This window comes from Syzygium oleosum, unplaced genomic scaffold, assembly GCF_021117445.2.
Source record: "Syzygium oleosum isolate NSW1041296 unplaced genomic scaffold, Sole_v2.1 Sole_v2.02, whole genome shotgun sequence".
Lineage (NCBI taxonomy): Eukaryota > Viridiplantae > Streptophyta > Magnoliopsida > Myrtales > Myrtaceae > Syzygium > Syzygium oleosum.
The window spans coordinates 11,349,461-11,373,920 of record NW_026607486.1 but is presented as its reverse complement, the minus strand read 5'-3'; the positions used below and the strand labels follow the sequence as shown (position 1 = coordinate 11,373,920).

General features: G+C 38.8%; 3 protein-coding genes across 3 annotated transcripts; all 3 read right to left on the bottom strand.

Annotated features, from left to right (window-relative positions):
• Window positions 1-438: 438 nt before the first annotated feature.
• On the bottom strand, window positions 439-867 carry LOC115681516 (auxin-responsive protein SAUR68-like). The gene has a single exon (XM_030605481.1). The coding sequence runs from the start codon at window positions 865-867 to the stop codon at window positions 439-441; it is 429 nt and encodes a 142-aa protein (XP_030461341.1).
• Window positions 868-9,084: 8,217 nt separating this feature from the next.
• LOC115681517 (auxin-responsive protein SAUR68-like) lies at window positions 9,085-9,483 on the bottom strand. Its single transcript, XM_030605482.1, has one exon. The coding sequence runs from the start codon at window positions 9,481-9,483 to the stop codon at window positions 9,085-9,087; it is 399 nt and encodes a 132-aa protein (XP_030461342.1).
• A 3,779-nt stretch (window positions 9,484-13,262) lies between these two features.
• On the bottom strand, window positions 13,263-13,691 carry LOC115681518 (auxin-responsive protein SAUR64-like). The gene has a single exon (XM_030605483.1). The coding sequence runs from the start codon at window positions 13,689-13,691 to the stop codon at window positions 13,263-13,265; it is 429 nt and encodes a 142-aa protein (XP_030461343.1).
• Window positions 13,692-24,460: the final 10,769 nt, after the last annotated feature.

Genomic DNA, 24,460 nt, shown 5'->3' with positions numbered 1-24,460 from the left:
CAGTCGATAATTTTGACACCGAAACTCGATTCATATTGAGATCAGATGCTAAAGAGATAAGGGTATCGAGTGCTAGCAGTAATAGACTCACAATGTCTTCACATATAAGGACTTATCACACCATAAAACGACGTATACAGATGAATATGACCTGCTGAAAGAGATGCACCATTCTGGCTAGTTCCAATTCCCTGAATTTTGTAAAGCTGGCTCGAAGTGCGGAAGCATGACGTACATTTCTTCATCGTAACGTCATACATTGAGTTTCCACATACAAATTTACAAGTGATTCTCGTTCACATGAGGTCTTGCTGTATGAATTTAAACTTGTCGGAGTTTTTATGCTATACAAAGCCTGCATTTAAGATATCTACTGAAAGAAACTACAGTAGTCAACTTGGCCTAGCATATACATATAACACATCACAGGTTTTTCCTTTACTGACCACAAACTAGAACACCTTCCACACATTCGTGATGCAAAGAGGCAGCTGAGCATCGATAGAATGCAATAGAGTTGAGCAAAGCTTTTTCTATATCTTTGGCAATGCCTCTTTTGACAAGCGATACTATGTAGTCCATAGAAGCTGCATCACAGGGCATGGTGATAGGGCCATCACTGGACAAACCAAACTCTTCTTCGGACATTTTGAAGAGCTCTAGAAAGATGTTGCTGCTGAGACATTGCAGAGGAACCATGAAACGGCTTCCGTCAGCTGTGTAGATGATGAAGTGACCCTTTTCTGTCACTGATGAGGTAGAATTCGACTCCACTCTAGCTCCAGCAAGGGCAATTCTTTTTCTCCCTGAAGCGGCTGATATTTCCCACTTCCTTGCCACCTTGAGTAGCTTCTTGGGGCTCATCATGCTAAATCTCTGTGGAAAATTTTGTAGTTTAAAGCAAAATCAATTCCAGGATTCCTAGTCTTAGACCTGTAGAGTGTTGCTTCAGCAGAATTGATGGGAAACAAAGGAAGCGCTCGCTACTTATATGTGCGTAACATTAAGACAATCCTGTTCGAATGTTGCTTTCTCTGCCTTGTGGTTTCCAATGCTTTAAATCAGTAATTACTTATATAGAAACACATATTTGGATGGGGGAATATTGACAAACAATGATGGCTTAGAGAACAAGGGAAGCCCAAGGAAGGAGGATGTTGATGACCCTTTTATTTGTCTCGTCTGAAAAAAAAACAAAAAGCACACACTCGGTTCAGAATAGATGATGAAACCGGTATCTAACGGATCCACCTCCAATGCTGCACCCAATTGTAACAGTCTGAATTTTCGATCCTTTTCCCGGGATCTATGAAATGAATATTTTGGCCAATGCACTTGTAGTGAAATCTCACCCGGAAATGCGCATTCACGGGATGCTAACCTTAGGGGTAAGGCTATTACGGGATTGAGTTCGCACGACCAAAGAACTCGACCTGGGTTCGATCTTCGACCATATGGATTGACGAGGGAATGTTTTGAGCCAACTGAGACCAGTCTATTTGATTGATCGTGTCCGAAGGGCACTAGTGACAGACCCTCGCAATTATATGACAACCGAGGTCATCCCGGGTAGAGTGAACTTAAACGTGATTTGACTTGGTGTCGGTCACGGGTCGAGAGCGCGTAATCCCAATAAGCCACCCGTTAGCCAGAGATAAGCTAAAGTCGTGATTGTTCAATTCTAGTCATTTCTTGGAATTCGGGCCCGGGAATCGAGAATTTTGAAAGTGACAATTTTGGACGGACGATGACGTTTTTGGCTTGGCCAACCTTGGGGCCAACCATTTCTGCAAAAAAAAATGGATTTCGGTTTGGGACCGGGAAAATTACGATTTTGCCCCTGTAGACACCGATGTTGGATTTTGAGGCCGTTTGAGGTTATTTTTCGAGACCGATGCCGTTTTTGGGTGGCCACGCATATCTGGAGTGGTTTTGGACGAAAATTGGAATTTTGGCTCGGAAGTGAAAAATAATATTATTTTATTCCCGAAACTTTGACGTGGATTTTCGAGGGCTTGCGCGATGAATTTTACGATTCCGACACCACATTATGTTGGCCACATACATGGAGGGTTGGTACGGGCGAAAAATAGAATTTCGACCCGGGACCGGAAAATGACCATTTTGCCCCTAGGCCTTATTTTGGGGATTCCGAATTTTTGGAAAATTATTTTGGGGATATTTTATGGATAATATCAGCCCAATAATGCAGCCTAGTGAATTACCAAAATACCCCTCAATTATTGGATAAGGATTAATGTGGGCCAGGTGTTTAAGGGCATTTTGGGCATTTTGGAAAAGTTGGTCCAATTAGTCAACTTTCTCTCTCTCTCTCCTCATTTCCGGCCCTCACTGCCGGTTCCCCCACCATTCCCACGATCAGCCCCTCCTCTCTCATTTTCTCCCTCTTTCTCTCTTGAAATTCTCTTTTTCTCTCTTGTTTCCTTGCCGTGATTGTCGCCACCGGAGGAGCACCGCCAGCCGTCGTTCGCTGCTGCTGCTGCTGTTGCTGGTCCGGCTGTTTCAGCCCCTTGTCCAGCTAGTTTGTCCCGTCTTTGTAGGGTAAGTGTCTCCCCCAAAAACTACCTAGGACCTCGGGTATTGCTAGACGCGGTTAGGACTCGGTTTAGGGGATTTAGAGGTTGATTAAGGCGTTGATAATGGTTATTGGTGGTTGATCATGGTTATTGGTGGCTGAGTATGGCTGTTAGTGGTTGTTGCGGGTTGGATTAGACGTCGGGAAATGAGTTTTGGCGGTTGGAATTCGGTAGAAATCGGTTCGGGTTTGAATCCGTGAGGTTCGGGGTGAATCGCGGATTTACGGTTACTATACCCGCCCGGTTTGCTATTTTCGTAGAAAATTTTGTGGGCCGAATTTGAGGAAGTTTTCTTCATGAAATTTGTTCCCAACATCTTGAAGTATAATATATTTTAATTTGTGAATTTTTTGAAATCATTTGATGCCATTCGGAAGTCCATCTTTGGACCGAAATAAAACTGCCCGATTTACTGTTCACCCGACCTTCGGGTCTGTTCCAATTTTTATAAATTTTTCCAGGCCTATTTTCGAAATACTTCCTTCACAAAAGTTGTTGGGGACATTTTTTGCTATAACATATAAAAATTTCAAAGATTTTCAAGGTGATTTGGATGTTGAAATAAATGTATTTTGAGGAAAAAACGGTCTGTTTGAGCGAACTGATTTTGGTCTGACTTCGAGGGATAAAAAGGCATGGTTGCAGATTGAACTGGATTTCGTGTTCTTCATAAGAAATGTTGATCAAGATGTTTTTTATGACATATCCAAAATTTATAATTTTTGGAGTTCGTTTACTATTTATTTTATTGGGATTTCGGTCACTGTGTAAACTGCCCAGTTTTGACCCGATTTTATATATTCTCGGTTTTTCTCTCTCTCGAGAATTATTCGGTGTTATCATGGCATTTTGACGGGTAGTTTGATGCTTAAATGAGCTCATATGTGTGATTGTGTGGCTGTGAGGTGTGGTGGCGTGATTGCGCATTGAGTTCGCGTGCCAAGCTTGGGTGTTTATGTGGTGTTCGCGTGACGAGGTTGTGTAAATGTGAAATGTGTGTAAAGTGTGTATGTTTGGCAGTGTGTTTGTGTGGTGGCGTGGTAAGTGTAGAGAGTGTGGAACGAAGGTTCGGATGTGTAGGATTGATTGGAAAAATGTCTGTCCTGAGGCGTGTACGTTTACGCGGGACGATGCCGTCCCTGACGAGGTGACGATGCCCGGCCTGACGAGGTGACGATGCCTGACGAGGTCAGAAGACCGTTGGCCTGATACGTTTTACGCGGGCGCGATAGTGGTGGAAAGGCTGAGAATGAGCAAGAATTGGCGGGACGAGTGAAATTAAGAAAGTGGCGTGTGGTGTGAGTTGGTGTGCGAGTGTGTTTGTATCCCGTGGTGTGATGCTCGATTATGGGGTAAAAAAACTGCTAGGCATGGTATGAGATGTGCCCAAGTGGGTTTTGCTATATAATCGGGGCACGCACGTGGCGGTGATGTATTTCTGTGGCATACTGGCTGTGTGGTTGACTAACGTGCAGGGACGTGCGTGAGGAATTTCAGGTAGGGTCGCATGTGATTGTTAGTTTGGCTGATCATTGTGTGTTATGTGTGTTTTCGTCTGGCGGTACGTGAGTGCCTACGTGGGGTTTGGGGTTGTACACTTATTGAGATTCGTCTCACGGTTGTATAACCGCCACTTTCAGACCCCCAGCTTTAGACCCAGGAGGCCCGCCTCCTCTTTTTGGAGTTTTGAGGAGTCGCCCAGGGAGCCCAGTGGAGTTGCAGGCGATGCCTAAGAGGTCTTCCGGAGGATCAAACCAAGCGAAGTGGGAATATGAAGGAAGGAGGCGACCCTTAGGTTTTTCCCTAGGCCATTTTAGGGGTTGTTTGACTTGGGTTATCCGATAGTGAAGTTAAGATAACCAAACCCCTGAACTTTTGTTAAAACGGTGGTGGAGGATGTTCGTCTGTATTTATGTTTGTATATTCGGTGCTGTATGAATATGTTGTTTGATTGTTATGGTGGTTTACCCCGTCATCGTCATCTTTCTGTCCGGGGTTTTGTTATTCGCTTCCGCATGTGGCTCTAATGTTTGGGTTGGGTCGGCGACGTTCCTGGGACGTCGCATCATTTCGACCGTAACAGGGGATGTCGCGAGCTCGATGGGGGTTCGGGGCGTGACACAATTATTTCTGGAGGCTGAGATTCTTGTGAGATGGTGCTGAAAGCGACTTTTGGAGCATAGTGGATATATATGGTTTCATCCACATCACATACTTTTCTTCGCTAACAAATGAATATGAGCAAGCATATCGAGGGAAGATTACCTACTTGGTAGAGTGATTGATTTCTTGTTAGGGAAATATGCTCCTCCGAATTTGTAGAAGAAAAGAAACTTCAACTTCAAATGAAATAAACAATGAAGTCAAACTTTGAGGCGTGACATCACTTTCTTTAATGAATTATTTGCCCCACAACATTGCTAATGGCTACCGGTAAAAATTCTTCAGGATACAACAAAGTCTCAATGAGAATACCAAATAGCAATTCTGGTATTTTCCCAGGGTCTCTCAAAGAAAACAATTAAAAAAGATGGCTGTATATTTCTTAGAAGAAATGAAAAATTGTTGTTCTTAATGAACAAAAATGTTGAAATATTTATTCGTTGAACAAACACAACCTTTTGAATGTGAAGAAGTTATGAACGAATAGACACGACTTTCAAAAGTTAAGAAGTTATGTCTGAATAGACACAACCTTAGAAAGATTGTAAAAGCGCCAAATAACTGTTAGGAAAAAAATAATAAATTCGAAATTAAATTATTAAAAAATAAACGCCGCTCTATTGTGAACAATCACACTGTTTCGATATGACAAAACAGTTATTTTTATGAAATTTAATAAATAAATAAAAATGATCGTTGGTTAGTGCCAAATCTCGTCCACGTGCGCACTCACATCCTTTTGATGTGGGACAAGGCATCTCATTGTTTGTTTTACAAACAAACTACCAACATTTCTCACTGTGATTCTTAATAGTCGCGTTTCCTTAGTCAAGCGATTGACCAGTTTGTGATCCATAATTTTTCCGATACACACCAGAGAATAGCTAGAAGAACTTGGGAGTTATTTGTTATTGACATGGCAAAACACATGATCCTGTTTGAAAATGCTATTCGATTTAAGTACGAGAGTAACACATAAGGCCATTAATCAAATGGTACTTTCTCGGATATTAGGACTTATAATACTGTTGATTTAATTGATCCATTTTCTAAAATTTCCTAGAATATTAAATTACAATCTAGAATCCGCTAGATGAAGTGTTGGGTAGTTAGATATTGTGGCTAGAAAATGTCCAGCATTTAAGGAGCAAAAAAATCTCTGAACAAGTAAGAGATAATTTGGTTGAAGGCAGTGGATGATGTCACTAGAGTCGGTTGTAAATGCCTATAAAAAGGCTTGTGCTCCACCAGTACTAACATCTCCTCCTACAGCTATGTAACACCGTTCTGTCAATCTAATGAAACAATATTTTCTCTGTCCCATTGCCTATAAGCCTATATCCCTTGAACCATCCTACCTTGGCGGCTTGGCCCTTGTCCATCCTCTACATACTATTAACATATACATTTGCACATCACTAACCAAAAACTATCATCAATATCAAAATTATGCTTCTGCCCAATCTAAATTACAACAATAACTCCTTTTCATTAGCACCTGACACAGGCTACTGAGAATATTACATAGTTAACACCCTGCTCTAGAGTTATTATGTAAGAAACAAGTATTATTATGTAGTAGAGTTATTTATGGCTCATTGGCAACTAAGTCCGTGCAAATTAAGAGCTCTCAACTTTTCGAAAAGGCTTAGAAGAACTAATGAGAACCTTGTGCGAGAATTCTTTTTCTATATCCATACTTTAGTGTTCAAAAACTGTCATCTCGAAGTTGGAACTATTTGTTCAGTCTCTCCTCTACTGGCACTTGTTTTACTACCCAGAGGGGGCCAAACTCGTACTTTCTTACGAAAAGGTGATCTTAGTAAGTTATGGAGTAAGATGTGAAAAATGCAATTGCACCTTTGAAGTTTCAACTTTTCCCTGGTTATAGTCGTGTTTTACTTATTTGAACAACTATAGATGCTGGAACTCTTACTGTCACGCACCTGACATTTCCATGGTTACGATGGAGCACTATCTTCAGGTCTCCACACTACCAACAAGACAACAAATGCTGTAAAGTGATTGCTATGTACATTTTCACGGTACTGAAGTAGCAAGTCCCCTATTTCTAGCAAAAAAAAAAGTCCCCTATTTCTTTTTTCTACACTTTCAAAGAGCAATATCAATATGTAGGAAAGAAAACTTGGTTGCAACTGGTGGATGCAGTATCAGAACTGCTAAATCTTCCATTTTCTAGGACTTAATTGTCATGACGTTCTGGTTTACGCAAATGAAGGAGGGACACACTGCTTATAATTGCAATTTAAGACAATCCCATGTAAATGTCACTTTCTCTGCCTTGTGATTTGCAATGCTTTGATAAAGTAATTATTTATGGAGACACATAGTTCCATGAGGGAATATTATTACCACTGCAGTGACATAAATAACTAGGGTAAGCTCCCAGAAGGAACAAGGGGACGATCCTTAGTTTGCAGTGTGGATTAACAGCGAAAGGGCAACGGCATAAAAATAACAGATGAAACAGGTATTTAACCGATTCACTTCCAATATGCAACCAAATGAACTTGTCTAGTCTGAAATTACAAAGCTTGTGGGAGAAGAAAACAAATTACAGTCAAAGGATCAAATTCAATATGCTTCGACATTGTTATTGCCAATAACAACGTTTCTGTTAGGATCTATGACATTTTTGGACGTTTTCCTTATGTCAATTACAAGAGTATCTCTTTATTTCCCTAGTTGCTGTCAACTGAGCAATGAGTATCTTTCTATTTGCACAGGATTTCTTCGAAGAAAACGAACTCCATCTCCGTCGTCGTAAATTTCCTAACAAAACAAAAGCAATAATAAAAGAACTCCATCGTATTCCACACCATTTGGAAAATTGTCCACATTAGTTGGGGTTGGGGATTTTATTGCTGAAGTACCTTTACTTTACTGATGTTAAAAAAGTTCATGACCCTTCATTTCTTAGTTTGTCACAAATGACAGCTCCTCGCCTGCCTTGGGATTCTTTCCCCTTGGGGAACATGTCCTTCTGTCGAGTCAAGGATCCATATCACAGAATGGAAAGTTAAGCAATTGGGTAGTTGTATATGAACAGTTCCTGAAATTCCTTTACCTTGTTTTGGTTAGTTTGTGTCAAGATTTCCAATAGCAACGACTTGTTTAACTAAGGCCGCTAGTAACAGAAAGGAGCAAGAATTGTATTTAGTGTATGGAGTACACTTGACAGGTTGTGCCGAAGAAGAGAATCAATAGTTAACCCCATAATGCATTTTGGGATATGCTAAGACATAGTCCACACCAGAATACACAATTGACATATCACAAATGTCAAGTCTAAATCAACGTTAGGCACAAGTCTTATTAAGTAATAGAGTTATTTATAGCTCATTGGCGACGAAGACCTTGCAAACTAGGAGCTCTCAACTATTCTAAAAGGCTTAGAGAACTAATGGGAACCCTGTGCGATAATTCCATTTCTATGTTCATACTTTATTGTTCCAAAACTGCGTCATCTCAAGGTTTAAACTATTTGTTCAGTCTCTCGTCTACAAGCACAAGTTTTACTGTCAAGAGGGGCCAAATTCCGATTCATAATTTCGTATCAACTTTCTTAGTACATGGGTCATATTTGTATCGACTTTCTTAGTAAGATGTGAGAATATGCAATTGCACATCTGAAGCATCAACGTTTCCGGCAATGAATTAGTAGAACTCACTTTGATTAGAGTGCTGCAGATTTCAGTCAATCGCAATCATTATCTTACTCATATGAAGAACTATACATGCAGGAATTCTTAATTTTCTCGCCCCTAACAATCACTCGGTTAAATAGAACACTATCTTCAGGTCTCCCCACTACCAACAAGACAACAAATTCTGCAAAGGGATTACCAAATCCACCATGTTCGGATTACGAACCAATGAATATGCATATACATTTTTGCGGTACTGAAGTAGCACGTTCCTTTTCAGTTTGTCTCTTCTTACAGAACAATATCAATACGTGTAATCAAAAACTTAGTGGCAACTGGTTCATGCTGTATTAGAACCGCTAAATCTTTTACTTATTGTCATGACATTGTCAAATACGTAAAATGAATGCCAATCTGTGATAAAGATACACGAGATGTGCAGATCTGGTTCTGATTTACTAACCAATTAAAGTCAGCCCGATAAAGTTGAACCATGGACACATCACTTCATTATGTTGTCATGCATAAAGTGTCCATTTATAGATTTACAAGATGCTCTACTATCTGCTACCTGTACAAACTACACTTCTTCCAATTTTTATTCTGTACAAACCCCATATTTTCTACCAAGTATATACAAATCACTTGTGTTTCCTTCAATGACCAAGAACTTGCTGATCCACACATTTGGTATGAACAGCTGTGGCCAATGAGCATGGAGTGAATGCAATAGAGTTAAGCAATGCATTTTCTATTTCTTTGGCTATGCATCTTCGCACAAGCGATACTATGTACTCCATGGAAGCTGCATCACGGGGCACAGTTAGAGGACCGTTCCCCGATAAACCAAACTCTTCTTCAGACATCTTGAAGAGCTCTTGGAAGATGTTGCTACGGAGACACTGCAAAGGAATAGTGAAACGCCCTCCATCGGTCGTGTAGATGACAAAATGCCCCTTCTCTGTTGCCAATGATGAATTCACCTCCGCATTTACCCCCAGTTGCGAAATTTTTTTCCAGCCTGAAGCGGCTGGTTTTTCCCACTTCCTCGCCATCTTCATTAGCTTCTTGGGGCTCATCATGCTTATGCTTATCAATTAGAATTAGAGTATAATGCTTCAAACAAAAGGGCTATTTCTGGGTTGTAGGCTATGAGTGCTGCAGAGCTGAATGCAAATGAGGGAGGGACACACTGCTTATAAATGCAAAAGCTTAGAGACAATCCCATGTAATTGTCACTTTCTCTGTCTTGCGATTTGGCAATGCTTTAATAATGTAATTATTTATGGAGACATATAGTTCCATGAGGAATAATCTTTAGCACTGCGGTGACATAAATAACTAAGGTAAGCTCCCAAAAGGAAGAAGGGGACGATCCGTAGTTTGTAGTGTGGGATAACAGCAAAAGGGCACCTGCATAAAAATAACAGATGAAACAGGTATTTAACCGATTCACTTCCAATATGCAACCAAACGAACTTGTCTGGTCTGAAATCCCTAAGCTCGTGGGAGAAGAAAGCAAATTAAAGTCAAAGGGTCAAATCCAATATGCTTCAACATTGTTATTGCCAATAACAAAGTTTCTGCTAGGATCTAAGACTTTTTTGGATGTTTTCCTGATGTCGATTACAAGAGTATCTCTTTGTTTCCCTAGCTGTTGTGACCGAGCAATGAGTATCTTTCTATTTGCACAGGATTGCGTCGGATGCAACCAACTCCATCTCCATCCTTGTATCCTTCCCGACAAAACAAAAACAAGAAAAAAAGAACTCCATCATATTCCACACCATTTGAAAAATTGTCCACATCAGTTAGGGTTGGGGATTTCATTGCTAAAGCACCTTTACCTTACTGATGTTATAAAAGTTCATGATTTTTATTTCTTAGTTCGTCTCAAATGACAGCTCCTCGCCTGCCTTGATTCTTTCCCCTAGGAGAACACATCCTTCTGTCGAGTCAAGGATCCATATCACAGAATGGGAAGTTAAGTAACTGGGTAGTTGTCTATGAACGGTTCTTGAAATTCCTTTACCTTGTTTTGGTTAGTTTGAGTTGATGTTTCCATTAACAGAAAGGAGCGAGAATAGTTTACTTAGTGTCCGGAGTACAATTGACAGGTCGTGCCAAAGCAGAGAATTGATATTTCACCCCATATTGCATTTTCGGATATGCTAAGACATAGTCCACGCTAGAATACTCAATTGACATATCACATATTTCGAATCTAAATCAACGTTAGACACAAGTCTTATTAAGTAGTAGAGTTATGTACAGCTCATTGGCGACAAAGACCTTGCAAACTAGGTGCTCTCAACTATTCTGAAATGCTTAGAAGAACTAATGGGAACCCTGTGCGAAAATTCCATTCTATGTCCATACTTTATTGTTTCAAAACTGCGTCATCTCAAGATTTGAACTATTTGTTCTGTCTCTTGTCTACAAGCACAAGTTTTACTGTCAAGAGGGGCCAAATTCCAATTTATAATTTCTTATAAACTTTCTTAGTATTATCGGGGTGATATTCGGATAATATTTCATAGTAAGATGTGAGAAAATGCAATTGCACATCTGAAGCATCAACTTTTCCAGCAATGAATTAGTAGAACTCACTTTGATTAGAGTACTGAAGATTTCAATCAATCGCAATCATTATGTTACTCATATGAAGAACTATACATGAAGGAATTCTTACTGTTCTTGCCCCTGACAATCCCTTGGTTGAATACACACTATCTTCAGGTCTCCCCACTACCGACAAGACAACAAATGCTGCAAATTGATTACCAAATCCACCAGGTTGTGAATACCAACCAATTAATATGCAAATACATTGTCGCGGTACTGAAGTAGCACGTTCCTTTTTGGTTTGTCTATTCTTACACATAACAATATCAATACGTGTAATCAAAAACTTAGTGGCAACTGGTTCATGCAGTATTGGAACCGCTATATCTTTTCCTTATTGCCAGGACATTGTCGAATGCGTAATATGAATGCCAATCAGCGATAAAGATACACGAGATGCGTAGATCTGGTTCTGATTTACTAACCGATTAAAGTCAGCCCGATAAAGTTGAACCATGGACACATCACTTCATTATGTCGTCATATATAGAGTGCCCATGTACAGATTTACAAGACACTCTTAACAATATCCCTACTAACAAAATGAAAGGAAGAATAAAAGAACTCCATCATATTGGGTAAATGACATAGATGGTCTATGAATTTATGCCCAATGTGCAATGTGGTTCCCTGAATTTTAAATTTGTTTAATGTGGTCTCGGAACTTTAGCCCAATGTGCAATGTCATCCTTGAACTTTTAATTTGTTCAATGTGATCCCTAGACTTTGGTACATGTTCAATGTAGTCCCTAGACTGTATGGAATGACAACATTGAACATTTTCATACAGTTTAAGGACTAAATTGAATACGTACCAAAAGTCTATTGAGTACATTGAACAAATTAAAAGTGGAGGGAACGTCAAATTGATATGTAGTGTGTTAACTGTTTTCACCATTTAGGCAATGCAATACTAATCTTAATATGCATTGATACTCCATGGAAAGATAAACATTATCTCATTAGAACGAAGTTATTTGCTCTAAACAGAATCTGGTTAACATTATTATATACTTTAACTGTGTCAACCATCCCCACAACAGGGCTCCTTCGATAACCAAAAAACCCCAAAAGATTGATGGCCCAAAACAAGTTTCTAATGTGTGTCAGACTAAATAAATTGCTAGTCAACTTTTTGTTACCATCAGAGTCGTTCATCATTATGCATTTCCAAAGACTACTAATTCAACTTGCGCATTTGAACACCAATTTGAAAATTCATAAAGATCAATCTTAATCTGCATTATGTAGCTCAATAACAAGAAAACTAAAGCTATTTAGGTAGGAGCTTTGAACTTTTTCAGTAGGCTTAGAATTGATTAACTAGGACGCGATAATAAAAGCTCTTGTTCTGTGTCTAAACACCAAGTCATCTTGATATGTATTCAGACAATTTTCTAGTAGCTGCTATTTTAACGTTCGGGGACAAGACTTAACACCAGGTTCGGGGATAGAACCATCAGGTTCCCAGAGTTCAATGAAAGGAGTCAGGCCAGACAACTTAGCATTACCTAGTCAGTCCGGGTCCAGAGCAGCATTTCGGTTCTACTTATCCTGTGGCCTCTCCTGGGGAAAAGTAAGCTGAGTTTATAGCTCATGTGCATTTCTTTATAGGGAGCACAATATTCTTTTATGAAGGAACTGAACCCAGAGTCTTTGTTGCAAATATATATCACAAAAATTCATTTAATCGGATTACCACGGTGCCCACTGGATGCATATTCATGCAAACAAAAGTTAGCCAACTCATATCTTTTTTTGCTTTCATTGCAGTCGAAGATTTTGACACTGAAACTTGATACATATTAAGATCAGATCCTCAAAGAGAAAAGGGTATCGCATGCTGGCAGTAATAGATTCATGATGTCTTCACATATAAGGACTTACCACACCATAAAATGACGTACACAGATGAATATGACGTGCTGAAAGAGATCCACCATTCTAGTTAGTTCCAATTTACTAAATTTTGTAATGCTGGCTTGAAGTGTGGAAGCATGAAGTACATTTTTTCTTCGTAACGTCATATATCGAGTCTATACATACAAATTTACAAGTGATTCTTGTTCACATGAGGTCTTTCTGTATAAATGTAAACTCGTTGGAATTTTTATGCTATACAAAGCCTGCATTTAAGATATCTACAGAAAGAAACTACAGCAGTCAAATTGGCCTAGCATATACATATAACACATCACAGGTTTTTCCTTTACTGACCACAAACTAGAACTCCTTCCACACATTCGTCCTGCAAAGAGGCAGCTGAGCATCGAAAGAATGCAATAGAGTTGAGCAAAGCTTTTTCTATATCTTTGGCGATGCCTCTTTGGACAAGTGATACTATGTACTCCATAGTAGCTGCATCACCGGGCATGGTTATAGGGCCATCACTGGACAAACCAAACTCTTCTTCGGACATTTTGAAGAGCTCTAGAAAGATGTTGCTGCTGAGACAATGCAAAGGAACCATGAAACGGCTTCCATCAGCCGTATAGATCACGAAGTGACCCTTTTCTGTCACTGATGAGGTAGAATTCGACTCCACTCTAGCTCCAGCAAGGGCAATTCTTTTTCTCCCTGAAGCGGCTGGTATTTCCCACTTCCTTGCCACCTTGAGTAGCTTCTTGGGGCTCATCATGTCTAATCTCTGTGGAAAGTTTTTTAGTTTAAAATAAAATCAATTCCAGGATTCCTAGTCTTAGACTTGTAAAGTGTTGCTTCAGCAGAGTTGATGGGAAACGAAGGAAGCGCTCGCTACTTATATATGCGTAACATTAAGACAATCCTGTTCGAATGTTGCTTAGCCTGCCTTGTGATTTCCAATGCTTTAAATTAGTAATTACTTAATTTAGAAACACATATTTGGATGGAGGAATATTGACAAATAATGATGGCATAGATAACAAGGTTCGATGACCCTTTGTTTGTCTCGCCTGACAACAACAAAAGGCACTCGGCTCAGAATAGTTGATGAAACCGGTATCTAACGGATCCACATCCAATGCTACACCCAAATATTTCTTTAGGCTGAGATTCTTGTTATTCGATGCTGAAGCGACTTTTGGAGCATAGTGGACATCTTCGGTTTCATCCACGTTACATACTTTTCTTTTGCTAACAAATGGAAATGAGAAAGCGTATCGAGATAAGATTACCAACTTGGCAGAGAGAACGATTTATTTCTTGCAGTGATTCTTGATAATCGCATTTTTATTATGAGGTGATCGACCTGTATGTTTTTTATAAATTTTCCAATACACACCTGTGAATAGGTACAAGAACTTGTGGTTATTTCATTCGTTGCCTAGGTTCAACAAAGTCCATTTATTATTTCCATGATAAAACAGATAAAGCTGTTTGAAAATCCTCCTCCTCAGAGCTAGTGTTCGATTTAAGTACGAGACTAACACATAAGACCATTAATCAAATGGTACTTTCGAGAATATTAGGACTTATACTACACTATCATTGGTAGAAAGTAATATTACCGAATGCATTTAACAGTGTTACCCCAGTGGATGTTTATTCTCATGACAAATCCTCTAAAGGTTGAAGTGGAAAATGCTCAAAGTCTTCATTATCTGTAATTATGCAAACTTCAGTTGAGTCGACCCCTCACATTTTCTTCAGTTACCTCTAGAGCTCGCCAATCTATACTGTCTTGACAGATGGACAGTTTCTGAATTCTGAATTCCCCATCTTGCGTCGGTTATTTTGTGTCATAGTTTCCCATGAAAGACCGATTAGTTAATGGACAGGATGGATGGTGCTCATTCCTTCTAATTCATTCTCACCTCCTCTCATATTAAAGAGAACTCGGTAGTAGTCTCTTTCGTTATGTAGTACGTGAAAATTACTTCAAATCCCTAGCCCGATCTATACTGACAGAGTCTTTTGTTCAAGATTGACTTGAATATTAGACCACATCTTGGAATCAGATGAACCATAAATTTTTTATTGTTCAGGTGGTACAGCACTGATTTAGTAGATCTGCTGAGATATAGCTGATATATCATGAGATATCTTCATTCAGTACCCATCTTCTCAAATCATTTTGCATTTGCTTCGCATTTAAAATGAATGATGAAACTGATTTTCTTCCGGTGCACATCCATCTTTCATGCAAATGGCCACTGGTAAAATGTGTAAAAGCAATTTCTTCTCATAAATTTCACAGCAAAATCATTTACAAAATTTGAAGTATTTTGCTTTAGCGACAAACGAGTAATTGCTGATGGCCTGCACAACCTTGATAAAAAGAAGAAGAAGAAGAGCAGCAGCCTAAGGAATTGACGTAAGCAGTGCTCTTTGTGAATCATCAGACAGATCTCTTCGTATGAGTGAGATTGCGTACTCCATAACTGCTGCATCAAATGGCATTCTGATCGGTCCATTGCTTGATAGTCCAATCGGGCTTTGGTTTTTGGTTTAATATAAACGAGAGATATTAATATACTGGGCTTAACTTACATTTCTCTTGTAACGAAAATAAATGCATACTACTTCATCTTCTTTCGATCATTTTCCAAAATCACACATCTCAATTGATGAGCAAGCTATGGATTTGCTACACTACGACATACTTGTTGAGCAATTGTTGTATTTTTTCGCAAAAGGAAATACAACAATAGGATCAAATTTTAAATTGTTAGCAATGAGAGAAAACTCAAATCGTCTTCAAAATAATGGTATAGAGGCTAAAATGCCATGTATAGAAAGGGGAAAAAGAACCAATAGAGAAAAGGAAATAAAATTATGTTCATCCTAATTTCTTTCCATTACCTATTATAAGGTTACTTCATGTTTTATTAGGTGATAAAATAGAGAAAATAGATTTACGACGTTAAATTTTTGTATTAAGCTTTGGCCCGTTTTCATCCATAGATGGTAATGGGACAGGTTGTACCTGAAGTTGAGGCATGCCGTGTGAGTTAGCTGTGTGAGACTCGTGCAAATGGGTGAAAAATGGGTTATTATTAGGTTTTGGGGCAGTAATCTTTTATTTTTTCCGTCGCTCGTCTCATCTCGTCATTTCCCCAACTGCAATAACCGTTTGGGGCCTGAGTTACAAGTGGGTTCAAAATGGGTCAATTACAGACACATTAAAACCCATTTTAAAGTTGGGCCAACTTCACTCTTTTTTGCTTTCGAGAAATATAATAACATTCACGTTAGGATGTTTTCATCACTGTGTTTTTTAATTTTCTTAGTTCTTGCAATTTTGTGTATTCTTTTTTCCCTTTTATCATAATGTAAAATAGAATTTATCTATATAATCACGTTTAGCAATTAACCCTAGATTCAAACTCTTCCCCATAATCTGGTGTATCAAAACTAAGAGCCGAGATCTTCTAAATTAACAGAGTAAGTTTCCCATGTAAAGTATATGAAGCAAGCCACGTATAAAAGCCAGAACTAGGTTTGGCTATATAGAATCGACTCAAGACAGCCAATAGAAAGATCTCAACGGCTTCATCTCCCTTCCAAAGGCAAGATTGCACATCGTACATCAACGCTAACATACAATCGCTATCCCTACAAACAATAGTTGAGAGTCACGATCTCGGAGCCCCAAACAATGGCGATTTTCGGGAAAGCGGGAGAAGAGAACATCTAGAAAACACTAGGAAAGGGCCACAAAGCGCTAAAACTGACCGCCTTTGCAAAAGGAGCATATGAACCTACTAGCACTATAACGTTGGGAGAGACACTATTGACAAATGGGCAGTGGTTATACCAAGGACATCCACCCTGTATATCCCCATAATCACAGATGGCTGCCGAGAGATATTCGGTGCACCGGGGCGGCCTGTTGCAAGTGTACTATGACACTCCCTTGTGATACATACCCCACTGTCGCCTATCGTGCCTTTCGTGCACGGGGAAAGGCACGAAAGCCTCTTTTCACAGTGCATCCTCTAAAACCATAGCACAAGCTGCCCTTTATATCCTAGCACAAATTATCTTCCAACGGATATAACATGACGAGTCACCCTTTAATTGAGGATGTCACGGAGGAAGAGTTCGCTCTTCCATAGTCAGCCCCAAAACGATCATTGATGCAACATATGTGGCCGTACTTAAGTTGAGCTTACTTAGAAAAGTTCTGCTTTTTTAAGGTCTTGAAGGTTTGGGCTCATCCTTCCTACATAAAAAACTAACCATGCTTGAAAATGAAAGTCTGAGGGCATATCAAGAAAAACTGTGACTGAGGGGCTCCGGGAGAGTAGCCAATTATTGCAGCATTAAAACGTGAATCCGACCCATCGACATTAAAGAAGGTCACAACAGCATCTAACATAGCCGTCACGGTTATCGGCTCACGCCTGTAAGTAGAGAGCCTACCACCGTACACTGCTTCTCCTACTACACCTATTCACGCCCACACTCCTTCCTTTTCCCTCGGTTCAATCCGAGTTGGCCATCTGTCAGTTTATCCGGGAGCTCTGCCCGGACGTCTCCTGACTACTCTATTCGTGAGGAGGGCTCCAAGACCTGGACTCAAGTGAAGACAACGCGGCAAGTCAACATGTGCATACAATACACATGTTAAAGGAACTTATTTATCAATCAATGTGGCAGAAAACTCAAAATTCAAAGGATAGTTAGTTGAAATTTGGCTTACTGATCATAAAATGTTTTTCATCTGAGGAACAAATAGAATAATGCTTAAGTCAATGTTCTCTTAACCCAAATTAATTTGAGCATCACAACGTGGAAAATTGTAATCGGGTCACTATTTCCAACCGTTATGCTTCTTTCACTATTTTTGGTCATCGGTTGGCGAGGTTACCTTCAGCTTGAGTCTTCTTTTTTGAAGTTCCAGTGTCAGTGCACCACGCCGAACTCTGATTAACTCCAACAGTAAGTGCAGCAAATGTCTTTGGCACATTATGGGAGGAAAAATTGATTAAACCAGTTAAAACATTCTAAAGCAATATGTCCCTGCTTGTTACATATTTGATAGGAAACAACTTCGACAGTTCCTTTCACATTCTAAACCAGTCAATGTCCCTGCTTGTTTTGTCGCTTTTGAACTTACAAATGCTGAAAATCAACGCGAGAATCTTCCAATCTTGGACCATTGTGAGGAAACCCCCTCCCTTTGCAAAGAAAAATGTTTTTTGTTGGACTAATGGAATTGTTTTCCTTTCTTGACTCTTAAAAATTACTTCTTTGAAAAAATAAACTTGTCCCTTCTAGAATTGCAAGGGAAATTTTATTTGTTGGTCGACTCTCAAAACTTTGCAGTTGCAAAGTCAAGTCAGAAAAGGTTGGCATAGGAGCTTCAACATGGAGGTCGTGAATGAACCATATTGATCACCTAGGCCATTTAAAACAAAGAGACCTTCTTTGTTCTTAAGGGGACATCCAATAGCAGTTAACTCAATAAATTTTTTATTGAAAAAAACCAAGATATTAATGAAGAGATGAAATATTATGTCTATGACATTTTTGGATTTGTAGAAATATTGAAACTTCATGTTCCTCAAAAACCTTGGCAAAAATGTTATATAATGCTAACCGCACCTCGATAGATGTCTTCAAGTACTTGAGCGAGAACTTCTTCAAAGAGCATCGCAGTGATCCATCCTAGCAAAATGCGATTTGACCTTCTCCATTCCAAGAACTTTAGAACTAGGGAGGTTGCAATTGTTGCACTTGGCATCTGATACTCACCGTTGATGAATCCCATAAGACCTTGGATTTCAGTTAATGCAATCAAGCATTTATGCTCTCTAATTTGAATAGTTTGTTTGCGTCGGTTGTATTGACACAAAAATGCTTATGTTCAGAGATGAGGGGTATAGCTACTTTAGCATGCTAGACATTTTAGTGGAAGCCGTTCAATTTCATTTGAAGATTTTTTCTAATACCATGCAATATTTTGTAAGACCAACAATTTCAAAAGCTTAGGCCAGAGGATATAAAGAACATAATTATTTGATTTTGATCTTAGCGTGCCGTTGTTGAGATAATTTCCTTTATATAAAGATATTACAAAATTTAAGCTTCATTAGGAACAATAGAACAAAGGAAATGATAAATTAAATCATCATAATGTTATAAGAACTATCAATCCATTGAACTTAAAATCTCCACGAAATCTGTCTGTGATTTTGATGGACATGCTACCTTTGGTAATTGTTTTTTTGTTAGCCACTTTGATTGGTAAATTAGTGCATTTCCTCCCTTTCGGAATGGGAAACTTCCAAATTCTTAATTTGCGACATAAGTTTTCAATTGCATTGTTGGACAATGGCTTCACGAAGAGATCAGCAATTTGATGCAAAGACCAAACATGCTTTGTGACGAGTCACAATTTGATAGCTACATTGATGGTTAAATTAGTGCCTTTGCATGTGGCCCACGTACACGTGTCCATGTGGGAGAAACGAAAGCTACGCCCAAGATTCTCGGTTGTAGCTTCAATTTCTTTAATGAAATCATGTTACGAATATGACTTAATTACGGTCAAAAAATTATAATGGATGGTGTAAGTATTCTCTGGATATTGATATTTTAAATGATTTAAATAAGAAACGCTTATAATACGTGGTTTGCTTAGCTTATTTATGTTCTTAACTGAAAAGAATCGATCAAATTACTTCATCTTACTGTCAAACTTGCTTTAGGCCAATAGGTGTCTGATCCTATTTGAAATTCAAGCAATTGTGAGCTCAAACTGTTGGAGATATGTTTCTGATCCCATATTCGCCAATACTTGCATCACGGACTGTGTTGATAAATAAGTCCCAGGCAACCCAAACTAGCACAATATATTTTAAGGCCATGTGCACACGAGTGGGCTGCCAATAGAGCAGACAGCATCGTGATAGCGAATGGCCGGGTGGGGCTGCCTACCTTTTAGTAGTATCAGCTCCAAGCATGTTAGAGGTCAGATATGTCTTTAATCCCATATTACCCACGTATGCTGGTGTCATATTAACGATCGCGGAAACTAATCTGGAATCTTGTAATTTATGTCAACGCGAACATAGCAAGAGAAATAACGATGAACAATAAAAGAAGCCTAAGATTTACATAATTTGATCCGATGTATCAGTACCTATATTCACGGGGAGAACCAGCACCAAATAATCCATTATAATTGGAGAATTCAAATTTATAATATTACTCACTATATACTCGAGTGTTTCCTGCACCTAAATTAAATCAAAATGCTAAGTCAACTCAAATGGATAAAATATTCACAGCACAAATCTCCGGGTCCACATCCGTGGAACCAAGAACTATGAACATCGTGCGCGGCCCAAGTTTCTTGAAGAGAACTCACGGCAACTTTCACTGATCTTGTTCTTCGTGCGGCCACTGTTCACCCATGAAGGACTCTTCATTGTGCCGCTGCATTTTCCAATAGAAGAGCCAAGAGAGAAGACCCACGACTTCTCCTTTCTTGCTCCTCTAGTGCGGCTTCAAGTATGGCCGGAGGAACCCGTCACTCACTATGCGGCCATCATGAGAAAGAGACGACCAAGGCTAGGGCTCTAGAAAACCCTATCTATTTTCTTTTTGTTTTCTTTTGCTCTCAACAACTCCATGGGCCCTCCTTTTCCTTCTCTTGCAGGACCACAAGACAAAGAAATAGTTCTTGCCTTTTATTTCTTTCTTCTCCTTATTGCCCCCTCAAGTGCAATACAAATAATGAACGGAGTGTACCCATTCTTTTGTCTTTTAGTGCAAGAGTTCAAAATCCGTAAACAATTTAAATTTGAGACATAATTTAACATATGCATTGTTGTTTTGGTAAATATTTTTGGTACAACATGTTTTAAAGTCATGGGAAGAGTATCCAAATTTTCAACTCGACGATTCTTTGAAAGTCATCCAATGTAATTTCTTTTTAAATTAATACAATGTGTCTTAACTACACACACATATATGATTGGATCACATCTGAAAACAAAGTTTACAGGTCATAGATGGGATAAACACATACTCTTGACCTTTTCTCATTGCAAAGAGTATCCAAATCTTCAACTCGATTAATCTCATGAATACTCGGTGAATCACCTCATTCGTGTACATTAAGAACGGCTTCACACATAATAGTAATTCAAATCTATGTTGCTATTACTTTGTGTGAAAGATTTTATGATTCGAATATAAAATTTGCCGTATGCATGTGAACTAAAGCCAGTTCATATTTCTTTTGCCACTATACATTTATTTTGAATACTTTTTAAAATGGGTAGGGGTCCATACAAAAAGAAGATGGTGGATTTGATAAAAAGAAACATTAGTGTGATTTTCATTTCCTACCGATTGTGTAGTGGCCACCCACCTTGTTCCACAATGATAAAGAAAATGGGTTGTACCATTCTGGAAGGGGCCAATAATTCGTGGCCCTGTAAGTTGCCAAAGTGGGATATGTCAGATTTTTCATGTTCACTGCAGATGTCACTGAGAAGACAAGTCCATCAATTTATCCAATGGCTCACTCCATGCTTACACCTACAATAGTCATCCCTTATGTCATTTGAGGGCCAAATTTTCCATAGCCTTTCTGTTTGTCGATAAAATTATGTCAATAATAGACGAAGAAGCAATTGAATTCTCTTTCCAAAGGGCAAGTTTCCAATAATCCAAGACTCTCCAAATAAGGTCAAACCTCATTAAGTAATTCAGTCATGGTGACCTCATTAAACCGGAATCACATGCAATTAGGGGTGAGCAACCAAGCCGATTCAATCAGGGAATCGAACCAAACCGGCCTTATCCAACTAGTTCCAGGCTAGCTCTAGGAAGAACTAATCTGGTTCTAAGGTTCTAAACCTTGGAACCGGCCTTTAACCATTTTAGGTCCCATGTCAGAACCACCGATTTGACCCGAGAACCAATCAAGTAGCCTGTTCCATTGTGAAACCAGTTTAGAACCGGACTTATACACCTTATTTAAAAGAAAAAAAGTGAGATGCAACTAGAGATAATGGAACCCCCAACCTCCAACTCTAAGTAGGCACACAAAACCACTAAACTAACAGGATTTTACTAATCACAAGCTAAACAAAACCCAGTTTTCCAGTAGAACTGGGAACCGACCAGGAATGGCCAGTTTAGTTCCACGCCAGTTCTGGGTATAATTGGTTTAGTTCCTAATTCTAATTTTTCGGAATCAGAACCTATAAGTTAGGTCCAGGTTTCGATCTTGGAGCCAATCACCTTGAAATCAGCCATCCTAGATACAACGTCTATACATTAGTATATATGAATTTAATAGGCCACAATAATTTTCAATTCGTAGCAACTTTGATTGTCCAAAACCAGCTCGTACTGTGAACTAAGCATCAACAAATTTCAGGATGAGAAAATGAACCCCACAAAATACAGGACTGAACCTTTTGTCACTATTTTTTCCCCTATTTTTTACTTATATCGGTAGGTTGAATTCCGAAATATGAACTCGTGAAAATTTCCCCGTTGAAAAAATCTCCTAATAGATTTTGAAGTAGACAAAACTATCCATATGTGTCTTGTAAGTCTGATAAATGTCTTCAAGTATTTTGATTTGGGAAGTTATTCTTGGAAGAGAAGCATATGGTAATCTTGATCTTGTTAAGATTGTGGAATTTACTTCAAGTAAAAAAGAGGTTCGGACCTTATACTAGAGATGAAGAACCTCAGATTGATAAAACGAAAGTCCAGAACGTGACACAAAATTATAACGCAAATAACGGCTAGTGATTTGGTTCAGATTTCACGATTAAAAATATTTGATTGACTCAATCTTAAAGATTGTTTTGCAATGGTTTACTATGCAAAACATCTTAAATGATTGACAAATCAATCTCGAGACAAGTTACTTTCTAACGGAGAAGCTCTATTTATGAAAACCAAGACTTTGGTTGTATGGGCAACCAAAATCAGTGGAGATTCAAATTTTGTCACTTAACGACTACTCAATCTTCTTGATACAGTTCTGTCCAACGGGTAGATTAGAAGAAGATCTTCTAGAGACTGTCCAACGGCTAGATTGGAAGTGGAAGAGTATTAAAGGAGACTAAGGTGTCGAGAAGCAGAAGCAAGAAATAAAATCCAGAATCTAGAATTCCAATGTTTGAGCAAACTTCAATCCTACGTACTTGTCTTCCATGAGCTTAAAATTGTAATCATTTGAGAGGTGCAAATAGTCTCATAAGTATGTGCTTGGATGTGAGATAGTATGATCTATCGGCTTGGGTATAAGTAGCACCAGATTTGGATAGAAGCGCTTGGGTATAAGCGGCACAACTTGACTGCAATCTCTCATTGATTATCTAGTGGAATCCAGTCAGTAGGCTGTTAGTGTGGGAGAGTGGATGAGAGCATGATTTAAACCAAACCACTATACGTCTTGTATGCAGATTTTCTCATCCCTTAAAACTCCTTTTATTTATTACATTCTATTGCACACTTGCTAAATTGCTTCCAAAGATTGTTTAAAATCTGAACGTTATACTTTAAGTTCAAACTTAATTCTTGATATTTTGAATTTCGCTTTAAATTTATTAAAAATTGTTAAAATCACCTATTCATCCCCTCTAGGTGATCCCTGCTTAGACACCTAATTCCCTTCCAAGGTCCATGCTATTACTGCGCGTACCGCGTTTGAGCTTGCTCAAATTTGTCATTTTCTCAGGACTGCGTAGGAATGCATTTCCTTAGCTAGCGCGGAAAGATCAGTCGCTTTTTTTCTAACATCTGCTTAAATATGTCCACTACAACGCTGAAGAACGGGGCCCATCTTTGAAACAAGTGTAAAGGAGAAACGAAAACAATATGGTAGATACTCTGTATAATGCAGTGAATCTTTAACCAACATCGTTCATTGCTCCTCAAAAAATTTCTCTGGGCTTGAGGTCAAATCTGGAGGGACGGTCGACCCCTTGTTTCTTATTAACATAATCAAAAGGAGTTAACCCTAGTCAAAAGGAAGCACACCGCATGTTAGGCGTGGGATCCCTCTTTTCTTTATTTCCTTTTATTTTTTCTCTGAAATGGGAGTACATCTGATGAAATTAAGCACAAACACAACGAAATGATTGCTGTCGGATCCGCAGCTTGTAAGTAAGTGGTTTTCAATAAAACTTCTGTCTCTTGTACATTCCTTGAACTTTCAAAAGATATTCATTCTTTTGGAGAAAATCGAATTATAGACATATAACACAATCATCGTTTTACTCCGATAAATTACTTTAATTTTAAACTTAATTCATGTCTTTGTTTTAGCAATCGCCAATGTAGTATGTCAAAAATCATTTAACTACCCAAAAAATATAATTATGGAAATAATGTTAAACTCTAATTTACATCCAGATCTTTTGAAAAATAACTACGGATCTTTTAAACGATACCAAAACGTAGGTAGAAATTGGAAAGCAACCTCGATGACTACCCCCATTCACA